The sequence below is a fragment of the Sander lucioperca genome, chromosome 11 (genome assembly GCF_008315115.2).
Source record: "Sander lucioperca isolate FBNREF2018 chromosome 11, SLUC_FBN_1.2, whole genome shotgun sequence".
Classification (NCBI taxonomy): Eukaryota; Metazoa; Chordata; class Actinopteri; order Perciformes; family Percidae; genus Sander; species Sander lucioperca.
The window spans coordinates 8,808,606-8,825,754 of NC_050183.1; the positions used below are offsets into that span (position 1 = coordinate 8,808,606).

The window sequence follows — 17,149 nt, forward strand, 5'->3', positions numbered from 1 at the left end:
AAATAAACCTGAGATATCAGGGTTTCAATCTCCACCTCTGAAAAGTGCCGCTTCTCAGCCGGATTACGTCTCGCCATGTCATAAATTGTAGGGGCGAGGCCTCAAAACCGAGAATATATTGGGACGTGATATTTAAATTACAACTGTTTCCAGCTGCTACATTTATCAATGTACGACCATTCGCTCTGATTGATGTGATACGAACGTTTCATGAATCACACGTGAAGCCTGTCGTAAGATGATTTCTGCGCTCATATCTGCGCTGGTTTCTATGTTAGGTTGATAAATGAGGGCCAGTCTGTTTCAAAAAGGCAGCAGCATCACTGATACACATATATAAACTAGTGTGTTACTGCTGTTGTTGATAAACACACTGGTCTGGTAGTTTTAACAGGCTGGAGGATGATCCGAGTTTCACTCAGTTACTTGCCTTTTTAAAACGGGAAAGTTGATTTGTTGCCATTAACCAAACAGTTTATCATGTGGAAGCTCACTGGTCACATGGATGCACATTGTCTGTGGCACCTGGTCCTCATAGCTCTGTGTGCGTAGCTACTGGTTAAAGGTGCAATAGGTAAGACTTATAAAACTATATTTCTGTCATATTTGCTGAAACTGACCCTATATTCGAGTAGAACTACATGAAGCAGGCAATTAAAAAAAAAAAATCCGGCTCCTCTGGCACCACCTACAGCCTGTAGTGCGATTTGCAAAAACCCACCGATCACTGTTCAGATGCACCAATCAGGGCCAGGGCAGGTGTCTAACTGAGTGTCAATCAATGCTCATGCACACACATTCATTCAAGTCCTGGATCTTCGCAATCCTACCTACAGCACCTTTAAAGAGTTAATACTGAAAATACAGAAAAAGATTTTGTTTTTACAAATCATGTTTATATATAGTGTAGAGATGCACTAATTACAATTTTTTTAGGCCGTTTCCTATTTCCGATTTTTCATTGAGTTTGACCTGCCGATACCGATTTTAGCCGATTCCGATTAAATTTTTTCTAACCACTTTACAGCACACACAAATATTTATTTTCTATCTTTTCTTTAAAGGTACAATATGTAACTTTTCTGCATTAAAATGTCTAAAAAACGACCATACCTATGTTATATATTTTTTTGAGTTGTGTAGTTACACTATCCCAAATGTTTCTATCAAATGGCAAACCCAGAGAAATCTGTTATTTTATTTTCAGACACGTCACGTTTCATTTAGCTAGTTGCCCGTTAGTGGCGTCATAACCTTTCGCCATCTAGTTACTCGTAACTTCTGTCAAAACATGGGCACCCAGATGATACGTTCGAGAGTAATTGTAAATCATACAATGTCGCAGAAAAAATACTGGTAACACAGTCATTTCATTTTGTGATTAATAACATGCCACTTTGCAACACAGTAATACAGCAGAAACCTTATTTATTGATACATATCAATATTAATCCAGCTTAATGTTACTACAACGTATGTGCTGGTTGACAAGTAGCTAACATTAATGCTAGCTAATGCTTGGTGGATAACATCATAGGGTTACAACATCGTTCAACACGCTCATAAAGTTATTAGTAGTATGATTGTTTTGACCATGGATAAAAGCAGCACTGCGCTTACCCACGAATAAGTTCACTAGTAACGTTAACGTTAGCTGTATAGATAGACGATTAATCTAATGCTAATTTAGCCAGCTAGCACACTCCGCTCTGTCTGCCTCACTCCCCCGGCACAAAGAGACATCATTCGGGATGATAGCTGACAACACAGCCAGGACATGTAGCAATAGCTAGTTACCGTTAGCCCCAGCTGGTGCCGGGTGCTAACGGCGCTAACGTCAGTTTAATGAAGCGTCGGGAAACAGAGAATAGCAGACCCAAGCATCCTAGTCACAACATCGGCCATCCATAATGTTAGCTAGCTAGCTAGCTACGTCTCCGTAAATGCTTACGGTGTTTGTACCGAAAATCTCCTCCCTGCCGAATTCTCTCCCCTTCGCTTTTAGCTGTCTTTACAGTTAGCTAGCTAAATTAACCCGACAACAGGTGTGTTAAGCACCAAAACGAATAGTTGAGATTACAGAAAAGTGAAGGGGGAGATCGGGCAGCTGGGAGATGTTCTGCTGCTGCTAACAACAGTAATCGAACATCATCGCCGCCGCGGAGAGTCCCCCTGCAATCCCCACCCACACCCGTCTCTCAGCCTCGTTGAGTAGCTAGCTAGCGTTACAACAAACCCTGTCCGCCCGGTAAAATCCAAAAGGTGACATTGGCATGTGAAATAGACTGTGATAGTGTGGTAAAACCTGCTAACGTTAGCCACTAATGTTAGCTTGCCGGCTCACTAGCTAACTGGTCAGCCAGCTACCAATACAGATTCAATCAAGAAAAACGTAATTATGTTGGGGAAACTGCAGCTATTTTATTAGCATGATATGAATAAACGTTACTAAACGTAACGTGAATAAACTTGAATGGGTAAACTCATCCGTGAACAGATGCATTCTAATCAACAATCAGCGTTTAGCAATAAAAACTCCCATAATTCCACGCAACTTCCCTACGTCATCAAACGTCTGTGTTTACAATCCATTGTTTTGGTTGAGAGACCCCTAGCGGCAGAAAGTTACATAGAGTACGTTTAATAGAACATTTGACATCATTTTACATAAATTACTCCTGGTGTGGGAGATTCACACACATCTAAAGTGCAATGTTATGGAACAACCATTTCCTTCTTTTCACATCCAATATCCAACTTAAAAAATTTGGCATATTTCGCAAACTAAACTTCTGTATGAAATGCTGAGTGTATTTGTATAAAAGGCAATGCCTCCCAGCGGAAAAGTGAGAGAAAGGAAAAAGAGACTCGCTGTCCGAGGGATAACCAAGCCCCCAGGAAGAGCGCCATGTCTAAAAGCCACCATGGGCTTAGTGGATAATGGTGGTACTGCACCCCATGCTAGCATGGCTTTATTAAGATCTATAGCTACATAGCTAGCTATATGCCTACATAACGTTACTACAGACATAGTGATTACATCGCCTTGGTTCTCTCTTATGATACATCCGAGGGATGTATGCTGTAAAGCTTGTAACGTGGATGAGGGATGAAGCCATGGATGAGCTTTGTTCACGAAACTGCAGGCTAACTGCTAGCGCTAGTTAGTAGCTAACTAGCTAGCTAGTAGCACAACATAATTATTAAATCTCCTTGGTTGTCTAGCTAAATACATCTATTGTTTATTTAGCTAAGCATGTAAACGATCGGGAACAACGAAAACACAATGTTTAACGTTAGTGAATATTTTAGATAATGAAAACGGCGAGTTCATGAGTTTGCCACTTGTAAGAGACACGAGAGATAAGCTCATGAACGAGCATGTTGCTACCGGTTGCTAAGACAACACAAACAAATTGTTGCTAGTGTGCGTGTCCATCGTGATGTCATAGGCCAACAATGCGGAAGATCCGAGCTCCATGTTTGCTTTATGCGCTTTTGAGCACTCTCATTGGATTGGAATGTACGGGGCTTCCCGCCGAACACTGTATCCAGTTCTCTTAATACATCCATGGGGATAACTAGTCAGTGGAGATTGCGTGTGTGTGTGTGCGTCCTTGAGAACTGTAAGTTGTATAACTTATGTTGTCAGTTCATTGTTGGCTGGTGATTTCGTTGTTTGTGTTCTTCACCTGCTAGCTAGGTTGCACGTGGCTGTTGATTCGATATAATGGGGATTGTTGAACGCCCTTGCTCATGTTTGTATTTTATGTGCATTATTTACATGCTACAGTAGTTACACTGCATTAAGATAATGTAATTAATATTGGGTTTATTGTTATTAGTTGCTAGCCTATATATAATTCCTATGCATTGTGTATGGTAGCCTTTACAATGTTATTTATTGACAGCATTTGACCGGCATAAAATCGGCATATGTCAGACTGACCGGCCAGTCACCGGTCATGGCCGATCACGTGAAAATCGGCTAATTCCGGTCACCAGCTGGTCAATCGGTGCATCTCTAATAAAGTGTCTGTCAGGTGTGTGCACACTTGGACACAAATAGGAGCTAGTACAGGCACTCAGGCCTCATTTTCCAGATCAGTAACATTGACCATTATAGTACTTTATTTTAATGTGCAGATAGGTGTTTATTACCCTTAAATAATTGTGTTGTGTGTGGTTGCTCACCCCCATGTATGACGGTACTGTACAGGGAAAATTTGGAACAGGGTTGTGGCTGAAGTTGGATGTGCTTCATCAAATCTTCTCTGTTCACATGCAGCCGATGGCTGGCACTTTGGGGTTTGGAACTTCATTTACTGTAGGCTGAAGAATGAAATCTCATCTCATCACCACACCACAATGACATAAACTGAAAACACACTGCCTCGTCCAATACCACAATTGAAAAACATCCAGTTTGAATGTCAAAGCAGAGGTATTTTGAGTTGAGAGTAAGTGTACATCAACAGACTAAACAGTATGATGCAGAATCCATCATGGTTAGTGATAAAGTTATTATGTTGCACTAAAATTTGAGAATTTCCTTGTTACTAAATGAATCCAAAGTTTATTTTGTTACTAATTATTTTAACATTGTGACAATACCAAAATAAATTAAGGTTAAATTAGTGTGCTGTAATATTGCAGGTAAGGATTTACACAATAATTGATAATGATTGCATGTTGATAAATGTTTCTGAGTTTAATACAGTCCATTAGAAAAGTATAACCCATTTTGTTTACCAAGCAATTAAAGATATTTGTACTTTTACAATTACTGTGTCAAAGCAATTAGATACTGTTGTGAGAAAATGACTTATTGCTTTCTCAGTAATTTAAGAGTAATGATTGTCATATGACAATTTTGGTTTGTAAGGATTATGGTTTTCATCTTTCCCTCCTTTAACCTTACTTCAGGGCTCGACAGTAACAGGTGCCCGGTTGCCCTAGGCAACCAGATTGAGTCAATTGGCAACCATTTCGTGGCGTCTGGTTGCACCCAAGGGGGTAAGCCTCTCCCCGCTACGCGTAGCTCCCAAGGGGGTAAGCTTCTCCTCGGAACGCGTAGCTCCTATGGCACCATTTTGATGCTAACAAGCCATCACCTCCCGTTAGCATTCCATTGACTGCCATTCATTTTGGCGCCACTTGGACAGTGAATAACTTTACATCTGAAGCGTTTAAAGACTCTATTTGTCCATTGTTTATTTCTAAAGAAACACAACAATGTATAAAAGGCTCCATTACCCTGTATCTCACGTTATGGCTCCGTAGCAGGCGTTTTTGTAAAAATAGGCTAACGATTGTGTCATAACCACGCGACTTACTGTCACACAGTAGAGAAATTACCATACAGTACAGGAGAAGCTCGCAGGCAGTTTCGACTCACATTAGCTGTTTAAGTTTAATTACTAATGTTAACTAGCATTTTAGTTAGCAATAATTAGCCTGTGTCCATGTTATCTCCTTACATATACCTACGCTCTCCGTCTCTGCAAGATTGGGAATGATTGAGATTTCTCTTGGCACAGCTACCAGAAGACTTCCAACTTTCAGACAGTTTGCTCACGTCACATTTACGTCGTCTCTCTCAGTTGGAGGTTAGCAGTAACGCTCAGTCATCACCGGAAAAGTGCTTCTAATATCCTTTACTGGTCTCCGTCCAGAGCAATGGGATCTGTTGGTCCATTTTATATACTGTGGTTTGGCAACCACCTGTTCAATATTTGTGTTTTTTTAACATAAAAACAAAAAAGAAGACAATATTTAATTGGTTGTCTTTGTAAAGTTTAAACACCACGTTTGTGCGCAACACAACATTTCAGCTGTTGTGCGACTGCTTTCCACACGCGCATTTGCCGTGAAAAGATACAGGCAACGCAATTTTCTGTTGAAAATATGGCACTGGTGCCCGGTATCTACCGGACGAAATAGCAACGAGGATTTCAGTGCCTCATTACGGTGCCACTTAAATGTCTGCGCTGCTCTCTGATGCTCCGAAACAGACATTACAGGCAACAGAAACATCGCTGCATGTGACGCTAGTAAACATTAATAACACGTTACACTCGGCAGCAGGTAACGTTAGCCTAGCATTAGCTACAGTAGTAACTGGATTAAACGCGGTTAAAATGCTGACAGCTGTATTTCACTGTAGACGATTCCAACAGCAGGACGTACAACCGTCTGTCGCTAAAGCTATGAGCTAAAAGACACAAACTGGTCACTAGGGTTGCACCTTATTGACAAAATATGATATTGCGATATCGATATTAATTTCAATATTTTTAAACATATGTAAAATTACAAAAGTTACGGGAAAACACATGAAAATACATTCATAACAAAGTAAATAAGTGTTCTTACAACACAAGGTTTATTTCAATATTATTATATTGGACTGGTACAACGTGTCTACAGAACAGGACATGTTTTACTGGTTGTACAGTATACAATGAAGAGAACAGGACATGTTTTACTGGTTGTACAGTATAAAATAATTAAATAAAGAGAACAGGAAATGTTTTACTGGTTGTACAGTATAAAATATATAAATAAAGAGAACAGGAAATGTTTTACTAGTTGTACAGTACAAAATAAAGAGAACAAGACACAACTTTTCATTCCCTTCTCTGATTCGTTTCGTTTTGTTGTCTCTATTTCTTCACTTACACTGTCACTCTGTCGAAATATGCACACACGTAGTACGCTACATAGGGTTTGTCATGTAGTGGACCAGTGCGCTGACGTGCACTAACATGTGCAAGTGGCACGGTAACTGGCCAATGAAACATGATCATTATAGCGTTTCAAGCGGGCTTTAAATCGAACACCGTTAAGCCACACAGCCAACGGACGGGACACAGCGCTCCACAAAATAAACAAAATATTGCATACTTATCACTTTCGATATATTGCGATAACGATATTGAGTCGATATATCTTGCACCCCTAGATATAATATTGTGCAACGTGTTATTGCGATAACGATATTGAGTCGATCTTGCACTCCAACTGGTCACTGCTGTTATCGGAAAATCTAAACAGACGGGACTAAATGTTGCGTTCACTGGTAAACTGGTAAACCTCGTGGTGCATTCAAAGTTATTGTAAAATACCCTTTTCTCATCTGTTTTTGTCTTTTAACAGCAATTTACTGGTGAAAGACGTAATTACTGTTAAAAGTTATTATTACATGTTTAATAATCATTTAAATTTAAATCCTTTTTTGTGCTGATCCGATCTGTGAGTTTTGTGATCCGTTGCACACCTATATGAGAGGGATGGGAAATTATATTACAAGCCATTCTCTCATTATATAGTACAGTTACATAAGAAATGAATTGCTCCAAATATAGGCAGTTTAAAACATGGCAACCGTATTCTCAATTTTGGCAACCAAAAGCTGATGCCTGGTTGCCAAGCTGGCAACCACTTTAAAAAGTTAGCGTGAGCCCAACTTTGGTTGGTTTTCTTTGCTGGAAAAGGACAGGCCATGGTATTTAAAATAAGTCCCAAGCATTTGCAAAGTGTTATAATACAATTCAATATTTTATTTTATTAAAACCAATTTGAGCAACTTGGACATTTATAATGGAACTTTGAACAGGTAGTCAGTACACAGCCGTCCTCTCCAGGAGGGGTGGTCTGAACTTGCCCAACCCTCCGACACACAGCAGATGAACGAAAGAGATTGGGAACTTTTTACTGAGGGGGTCAAAGTCTCCTTCCTTTATGAGTTGTTACAACATGAATGGGAGTACTGAGCGAGGGAGGGAGGAAAAGTGGAGGAGGGGAGGGATGGGAGGAAGGAAGTGAATGGTGTAGTTTTTCTCAGCTATAGCGTCCCTGAGCGAGGTGAGAGGTGGGGGCCAGGGGGCACTAGCTGGGTGGTCAGCATGATCGGCGAACTGTGTGTGTTAATAGCTGTGTGTGCATGTAAGAAAGTCAGAAAGAGAAAGGAGTTCTGTATGCTAAGTATCCAACTGTGGGAACAATCAAAAGCATCTCATATTTCCCTCAAGGCTGTTTGATCCTTTTTTTCTATTCTTATTTTTCAATCAGTTTTCTTTCCCTCAGACTACTGCTTCTATTCTTGTGTCATTGTTATTCCATGCAGAGCTTACACATGCACATTCTCTGAGGTTTTGCACTTTATGGGCTGCAGAATGAGGTGTAGACCAAAATGACTACTCTAATCGAGTAGCCGCACGGGCCCTAAAACAACAGACTGCATTTAGCCAATATAACTCATTCCTCTTGACCATAAAATATCCAGGCTTAATAAAAAAGGCATCAAGCATTGAAAGCTTAAGTGTTTCACTTCATAAAGGCTCTTACTAAGAAAAACGCAGCAAGCAGAGAGCTACATTTAAGTTTAGAGATGTGGGATGATGCTACCAAAGGAATAGTTTAACATTTTGGGAAATCACTCCGCTAACAGTGACAGAGTCACGGATGTCTTATATGAACTGGTCCAACACGGGTTGAATGTGCATCGGCAGGTCCTGCACTATTTTTTTCTAAACTTTGCCAATCATTGGCCCTCTCCTCTCTCTCCTTGCAGTTCTCGTACTTATAGAACTAAAGTTCAGTCTAGTAACTACAAATGTTCTTTGTGATTTTTTTGCTTTCTTTTGCTGTGGCGGCAAAGATTTTTCATTATCCATCCAGTCAGTTGTCAGTCATGCTGTAACATACAGTGTTCCTGCAGTGTTCTTTTGATGCTTTGGTAATTCTTATTCAGGCTGTAGCAGCAGTGTGGGCAGCTTGAAGCCTCATTCAAGAACAGCTAGCTGTCATCAGATGCTGCTAAACCTAAACACTAGCAGCCACAGACCCTATCCCTTCTTACACTGTTACTTCACTCCTATTGGTTTCCCACACCAACATTTAGCAAGCACACATGTTCTCGCTCCTTCAGTATTACTCTCAGAAATATTCTTTCATATCTTCACAGCCAGCTCTTTCTCTTATGCTGGCCACACCCCTTAATCCTTGATCTTCTGAGTCTTTTACTTCTCGTGCTGTGTCTCAAGTGGATATCTCTGTCACTGGCACACATGGTAACTCAGACTACATAAGTTAAACACAGTCAAAAGAGAAGCATTGTAAATTTATTAGGCTTTGATCCAGAGGGCTCATGTGTGACAAAATGTGTTTGTGAGGGGGGAAATCTAAACCTGGCACGAGTAAAGGGATGGATCAACAAGATCAAGCGATGTGGGGCGAGAACATTCATTTCAGATGGCCCGGGCCGTGACGGAATTGGTCCTGCATGCTGTTTTCCACCGAGCGCCGGTGTCATGTTCGCAGGTTCCATGTGTTGTAAAGTCAGAGTGGTTTTGGCATGGGGGTCGACGCCAGCTCCTGTTCTGAGGGCAAACCCCATCCTGCCCAATGCGTGGTGGGGCGCAGAGCGACCCAGAGCCAGGCGAAAGGAGTGAAAGTGTTGACAACGCTGAAGCTGGAAACCTAACCCAACCCTGACACTGAATACTCTGTCTGCCACTTCATGTTCCCCTTCACAAACATCAACCCCCACTGTAGCTGTCTGTCTTCTCCTCTCACTCTTTGTCCGTCTTTTTGTTTCTCTTTTTATTTACCCATCTCATGACTCAAGTTTCCAGTTTTTATTGATAATGATGTGTTCAGTTAGAGGAAAAGAAATGCCAAAATTCAGTCTCAGTAAAAGTTTGTTTTACTTGCATGTTTTTTTTCCCTGACTACTCTTGCACCTTTGCTTCCTTTGTCATGATCTCTCTCTGTCACTGTGCTTTACGCAGCAGTTAGCGCCATCATAAAATAAATGCTGTATAACCTTGAATCATAAAAACTCAGCGTAATATTTGAACTGAGAAGAAAAGTGCTGCTGGTTTTGGACAAATTTCTGTGGATCTCTTAAGTTGAATGTGCCCATTTTGTCTAAGGCATTATATAGGACGGACAGACAAACAGATGGATGTGACATTCTGGTGTGACTGGCAGTGTCCGAAATTAACTTTTGGATTCACCGGCCAAGTTGGTGGGTAGATGAAAAAATCCACTGGCCAAGCATATTTTTTACTGGCCAAAATATTCAATTGCAGTTTCTTTTGTAACTTGATGGTTGGGGTTGCAAGTCCTGCTGGTATGGATTGATGTTAATGATTAACCGTTTAACTGGTGTTAACCAACAATAGGATTTTTGACCGATTAGCCTAATATTATCAGAAACCAATATTAAAAAAAAATATGAAGTTTAAAAAAACGTCTTTTGCATGATAAAAATGTAAATAGGCTATACCATCTATTTCTTAACTGCTAATTCACTTGCTAGTCCTAACTTTGAACCAGCAAGTTGTGTTTTAAGCTGCTCTTTTTTTCTGCTTGTTAGAGCTATGTGACACAGGAAACTATATTGATGAGGACCAGCGAGTTAAATCGGCCGGCCGAGATCATACCAGGCAGACACACAGTTGACAACCTGCAGGTGGAGGCAGTGGAGACAGGCTCGGACATAGACGCCACGGGCTGCTGTGGACTTGTCAGTCTCGCAAGCAGTTTCAGGAAAGTGGCTGCATGTGTCAGACAAGGCACAAGCCTACAGCTGACCGCGGACACAGAGTGGGGTAAATGTGTCAGAGCCTTCCGGATGGGGGGAACTGAGACTCTGTTTCCTGCTTGTCGGTCAATGGTTAATGATCGGTTAACATTTAATTTCATTGTTCTATCTTTTGGAAGGCTGGCTGCCAAAAATCGCCACTTACTAGCTAATTGATTAGCCAGCTATCAGTAAACAGAAGTGACGTGGTGGCTGGCGTCTGGTGTGTGCGCCAGTGTTTGTGTGTGTGCGTGTGTCGGCCCATCCCCCGCGAAGCTCAGACATGCAGACAGCAGAGCAACAGAAGAAAGTAGCTGCACCTTTGCCAAAATGAAGACTGAAAAACAGAACTATTTTGGTACAAACATTTACTCGCCATGTGGCGGATAGCCCTCTGAGATTTACTCGCCAAACGGAAAATGTACCCGCGAGTGGCGAAGGTAATTTCGGCCCCTGGTGACTGGAAAGATGACTCCACCGCCACCCCTTCAGATACTCCTCATTCCTGTCCTCCACCCAGAATTACTGTCCCTCAGAGGGAATGGAGACAGGTGGGCACATTGCTATGACACCCGCAGAGATTCATATAATGAACATACTATCAGACAATCTTAGAGTGTATAATTTAAAGGCAGCAGGATGGAGTAGAGGAACAAAATAGTACCCTTCAAATGGAAGAAAGTGCATCCTAACCAGCTGCAGTGGGCGCTGTTTTGTCACCGACATTCAGCTCGGACCTCCCTGTTTGACACCTTCCCACTGTTTGATATAGCGATGGGTTTTGATGACTGATAGTGATGATGGTGATGGTTATGAAGGTGGAAATGGTGACAATCATTTATGTTTACTGGCACTGTAAATAGCTGATAAGAGGCAGCCAGGCTTGGCATCTTTTTCTGCAGTAGCTGCATATTACTGTACTGTTGTTTGCAGTATCAAAATCTGATAAGGTGTGAAATATAACACTTCATATCATGGTTGGATGTGTTTGTGTAACGTGTGTGCAGTGAGTTCTACATGACCTTATGTGAGTTGATGCAAGGAGTGAGAAGAGACAGCTGGAAGTTGGAGAATGGGACAGAGGAGGAGAGTAACAGGGATGGAGTTGAAAGTGAGAAATAAATGAGTTGAGGTAAAGGGGGTAAAAAGAAGGATAGCGAGAGGAGGTCAGAAGAAGGGAGGGTGGGTATATGGAGGAGGATAGAGGGAATGACAGAAGAGAAAAGTCAGACAAAGGGAATTTAGTACTTTCAAAGCTGGGTGATAAAAGCAAAGATCTGGGGACATGAGTTAATGTTTAATAGAAAATAGTAAGACGTGCTGTTTCTTACAGATTTCCTCATCATTATAGCACCCACAGATGATGAAACTACCGTACACAGCACAAATATTTTGCATAACATTTACATTTCTCGCAATGAGCTGTAACTCTGTTCTCCCAATCTAAATGATGATATAATCAATACTGTTGATTACACATTCAGACCAGGAAACAGCGATCCGGCGATTTGCTGCAGGGTTGTGCGGCGTTGGGATTGTTGCTGAAATGGCCGTTTGTGTGACGTCCTGTTTTGTTCTTTAACCCCCCAATATAGCGCAAGTAGACTTCATATTTCACAATTACGTTTTTCCGTCAAATCATTTATTGATCTCGACGTTTCCGACCGCACTTGAAGGCAGCTTCATTTTACGGAGAAAGAGATAAAGAAAAGAGAAAGAGCAACTGTGCTTTGTTGTTGCAGGAAACCATCAGCGTTGAGGTGTTGTTTACTGTGTACTGCAGCCTAAACGCACTACCCCCATTCAAAATGAATAGGCAGACCTGCGTTTTTGCTGCACCGTCTGGCGGCCGACGCTGGCAGTGTGAATGCAGGCTTACACCTGCTACACACTGGCTGCGCGGCCTGAGCGTGGCGTTTCTGTTGCGTGTCAGTTGCGTGGCGGCTGCGTGGCGTTTTCTGTCTTTGCACACCAGAAACGTGTCTGACGCGGTGCTGCTGCTGCTAGCCTTGTCTGTACACGTCTGTTTCCCATTGATTTACTGCACTTAAGCAGTAGTATACTTCATGTTAAACATAAATATTAGGGCTCAAAATAACACGTTAATTATTAATCTGAGAAAAAATAACGCGTTAAAAAAAATAACGCAGATTAATTTATTCAGTTCAGTTCAGTTCAATTTTATTTATATAGCACGTTTAAAAACAACCATAGTTGACCAAAGTGCTTAACAAGGTCCAAAATCAAAGAGATAATATACACAAACAATACACAATATGCAATACAAAATAACCAACAGTAGAAAAAAAAGGTCATGATATCAAAGCTCAACTTGATTTGAAAACCAATGCATAGTAATGGGTCTTAAGCAAGGACTTGAATGTTTCAATAGTCCGAGCTGTTCTTATATGAATAGGTAGACCATTCCAGAGGTTTGGAGCAGCCACTGCAAAGGCTCGGTCATCTTTGTTTTTTAACCTGGATCTGGGCACATCGAGGAGCATCTGATTGGAAGACCTCAGTGCTCTGACAGGTGTGTGGACACGTAAAAGCTCTGATAAATAAGAAGGCGACAACCCATTTAAGATCTTGAAAACAATTAATACAATTTTAAATTCGATCCTGAAACAAACAGGAAGCCAGTGGAGCGTGGCCAAAACCGGTGTAATGTGGTCATGCTTTTTGGTCCCAGTTAAAAGTTGAGCTGCTGCGTTCTGGACTAACTGTAACCGATGAAGGGATGACTGATCCAATCCAACATACAAAGAGTTACAGTAGTCTAAATGGGACGTAATAAATGCATGTATGACTCTTTCAAAGTCTTTGCGTAGCAGGTAAGGCTTAACCTTAGCCAAAAGTCTCAGCTGAAAGAAACTGGTTTTAACAACACAGCTAATCTGTTTGTCAAATTTAAAAGCACTGTCAAAAATCACACCCAGATTCTTGGTAAAAGGTCGAATATGGGAACCTAAAGTACCAAGAGCATCAACACAGGCACTAAAATGTACATCGTGACCAAACACAACAATTTCAGTCTGTGCAAGTACATCTGATGCTACTGGACACATCTTCAGTGATGTTCCTGGAATCATTGGGTGTTTTGGGTCTTTCAACATCATACACCCTCCTCCAGGCGACCCAGCTGAGGCTGATCAGACCCCAGCTTGTGTCCAGTTGGCGAATCTAGCTACTCTGCCCCCAAGGATCTTCTCTCTTTAGCCATAGCCATCTTGAGGCTTTTTCTGCCGCTTCGGTGGTATTGTGGATGGCTCTTCTCCTTCTCACTCCATCGATGCCTAACACGCTGAAGGCTCTGAACAGTGATCGGGCTGCAAAGCCCCTGCTTCCAACCTCTATTGGGAGACACCTTGCTCTCCATCCGGCTTGTCGACACTCGCTAACCAGTCCCTCATACTTGGCAAGCTTCCTTTCAAAGGCCTCTTCCAAACGGTCTTCCCAAGGGACTGTTAGCTCCAACAGAACCACTTGTTTGGTGGATTCAGACAAGAGAACAACATCTGGTCTTAAGGTGGTGGTCACAATGTGGTTGGGGAACTTGAGTTGCTGCTCCAGGTCCACCAACAGCTGCCAGTCTCTCGCAGTGGCCAGGATGCCTGCAGATGTTTTTGCAGCTGGTCTTGGTTGCTCTCCAGCTCTAATAAAGGTAATGGCTTGCCTGGAGGGGCGGGAACGTTTGGCCCACTCAACTCCTGCGGCAATGGCTTCAGCAATGGCCTTCAGCACCTGGTCATGTCTCCACCTGTACCTTCCCTCTCCCAGTGCCTTTGAGCAGCTGCTCAGAATGTGCTCTAGGGTTCCACGCTTGGAGCACAGTGTACATGCTGGTGACTCCACTTTGCCCCATATGTGAAGGTTTGATGGGCTGGGAAGCACATCATATACCGCCTGGACGAGAAACTTGATCCGCTGTGGCTCTGCCTTCCACAACTCCGCCCATGTCACCTTCCTCTCGATCGCATTCTCCCATCGTATCCAGGCACCCTGTTGCCTCATTCCCACTGTCCTGCAGGTTCTCTCCTCCTCTACCACTGCTCTTACCTCCTCCTGGACTAGGCGGCGCCTTTCCTTCCCTTTGGTGGTGTCAATGTGGGGAGTTGAAAAGGAACCCAGTCCAGCCCTGCCTCTTGTTACCACTCCCACCAGCCTGTTGTGATGTAATCTTGCCTCTGCTTGTCGAACAGCCCCCTCAGCCTTCCACTTCCGACCAGTCCTCACTTCAATCCCAGCCTTTGCCACCTTTGGATCGCTTGAGTCTCTATATTGCAACACTTCCCTGGCTCTCGTTACCTTGAACTCCTCTTCCAAGGACTTGAGTGGCAGTTGCAGTTTGTTGCGATGCCCATAGAGTGCGATGCTGCTTAGACTTTTTGGAAGCCCCAGCCATTTTCTAAGGTGGCTGCTGACCTTCCTCTCTAAGGTTTCCACAGTCGAGATTGGCACTTCATAGATGAGGAGTGGCCACAGGATCCTGGGAAGAATGCCATGCTGGTATAGCCAAGCTTTGAACTTCCCTGGCAATCCAGACCGGTCCACTGACTTCAGCCATCCGTCCAGCTCAGTGCAGGTTGATCGGACGGATGCTGCGTCCCTCAGGGTGCTGTCAAACACCTTGCCTAAGCTCTTAACAGGCTCCTCAGTGACGGTTGGGATTGTTACCCCTGCGACGCTGAACCGGGACTTGTCATCCACCTTTCCTCTTCTCAGCACCATTGATCTTGACTTGGCTGGTTTGAAACACATCCGTGCCCACTCCATTAGCTTTTCGAGACCCTTTAGAATCCACCGGCAGCCTGGGACTGACTCTGTGGTGACTGTGAGGTCATCCATAAATGCTCTTATTGGTGGCTGGCGTTGAGCTGACTTCGTCTTGGGCCCTCTACACTCTGGTTCAGCAGACTTTGTGAGCATATTTATGGCCAGAGAGAACAGAATTACGGAGATGGTACAGCCCGTGATAATTCCGATCTCGATCTTGTGCCAGCCTGATGTCACTGCTCCTAAAGAGGTTCTCATCCTGAAGTTGTTGTAATAGTCAGCGATGAGGTCTCTAACTCTGCTGGGGACGTGATGTTTTGTCAGAGTGAGCTGCACAAGCTTGTGTGGTATTGAGCCATATGCATTTGCCAGATCAAGCCAGAGCACTGAAAGATTGCCCTTGTTCTCTCTGGCCTCTCTGATGAGCTGCGTCACCACACCTGTATGTTCCAAGCATCCAGGCATTCCTGCAATTCCCCCTTTCTGAACTGATGTGTCGATAAACCTGTTCTTTGAGAGGAAGGTGCACAGCCGGTTGGAGACAGCACTGAAGAAGATCTTGGCTTCAACACACAACAGTCTTATTATCATTGAGACAGAGAAAATTCTGATCCAACCAAATTTTGATATCACTCAAGCAGTTCAACAAAGGCTGGACAGTGTCCTTGTCATTGTTTTTTTTACAGGCAAATAGATTTGTACATCGTCTGCAAAACAGTGGAAAGAAATGTTATGTTTTTTTAAAATGGACCCTAAGGGCAGCATGTACAGAGAAAAGAGCATGGGTCCCAAAATGGAACCTTGGGGGACCCCACAAGAAAGAGGGGCAGCAGATGAAGAGCAATTCCCAAGGTGGACAGCAAAACTCCTATCTGCCAAGTAAGATTCAAACCATTTTAGGGCTATGTCCGTAATGCCAACACTTTGTTTGAGTCGGGATAAGAGGATAGAGTGGTTGACAGTGTCAAAGGCAGCAGTCAAATCTAAGAGCACTAAAACAGCAGAGTTTCCTGAGTCAACCGCTAAGAGAAGGTCGTTATAGACTCTTAGAAGGGCAGTTTCAGTACTGTGGTGGGGCTTAAAACCAGACTGGAACTTTTCATAAATACTAAAATCATCTAAAAATGATTGTAGTTGATTAAAAACAACCTTCTCCAAGATTTTAGATAAGAAGGGAAGTTTAGAAATAGGTCTAAAATTAGACAAAACTGAAAGATCCAGATTTTTCTTTTTTAAAAGTGGTTGCACGACAGCATGTTTAAAAGCAGCTGGAACACACCCTGAGCTGAGAGATGCGTTAACCAAGGATAAAATACTGGGCCCAACAGTTAAAGACATCTTTGAGTAAGTGGGCAGGGATACTGTCCAGCAGGCAGTTTGCAGGACGAAGCTGCTTAACTACGTCCGAGAGAACGTGTAATGTAACTGGCTCAAACTGCTGGAAGACAGCTGGGCATAAAGGAGGAACAGAGGGGTCACTGGTAAAAGCAGGGGATGAAAAGCTCAGGTCAACAATTTTTTATTCCATATTGACGTTTGACCCGGAGCTGTTCTAGCCACCATTGGACTGTAAAATGAAGGAGGGAGACAAGAATGTGCTGCCTGGATCATTAATTGGAACATTTACTTGTAAAAATCTTCTTCCTGCCAACCCTGGCTACCGAAATCTGGTGCCACTGATATGTCTGCGCTTCTCTCTGATGCTCTGAAACAGACGATACAGGCAACACAAACGCCGTTGCACGTGACGCTAGTTAATACTATACTCAACAGCAGCTAACG

At 42.8% G+C, this 17,149-nt stretch overlaps 1 protein-coding gene across 1 annotated transcript; it reads right to left on the minus strand.

The window, feature by feature from the left end:
• Positions 1-13,646: 13,646 nt before the first annotated feature.
• On the minus strand, positions 13,647-15,958 carry LOC116055179. Its single transcript, XM_031306980.1, has one exon. The coding sequence runs from the start codon at positions 15,956-15,958 to the stop codon at positions 13,775-13,777; it is 2,184 nt and encodes a 727-aa protein (XP_031162840.1). The 3' UTR covers positions 13,647-13,774.
• Between the last annotated feature and the right edge of the window lie 1,191 nt (positions 15,959-17,149).

Excerpts from the sequence above, each read along its gene's own strand:
- LOC116055179 (XM_031306980.1), bottom strand. The coding sequence starts at position 15,958 with ATGATAATAAGACTGTTGTGTGTTGAAGCCAAGATCTTCTTCAGTGCT.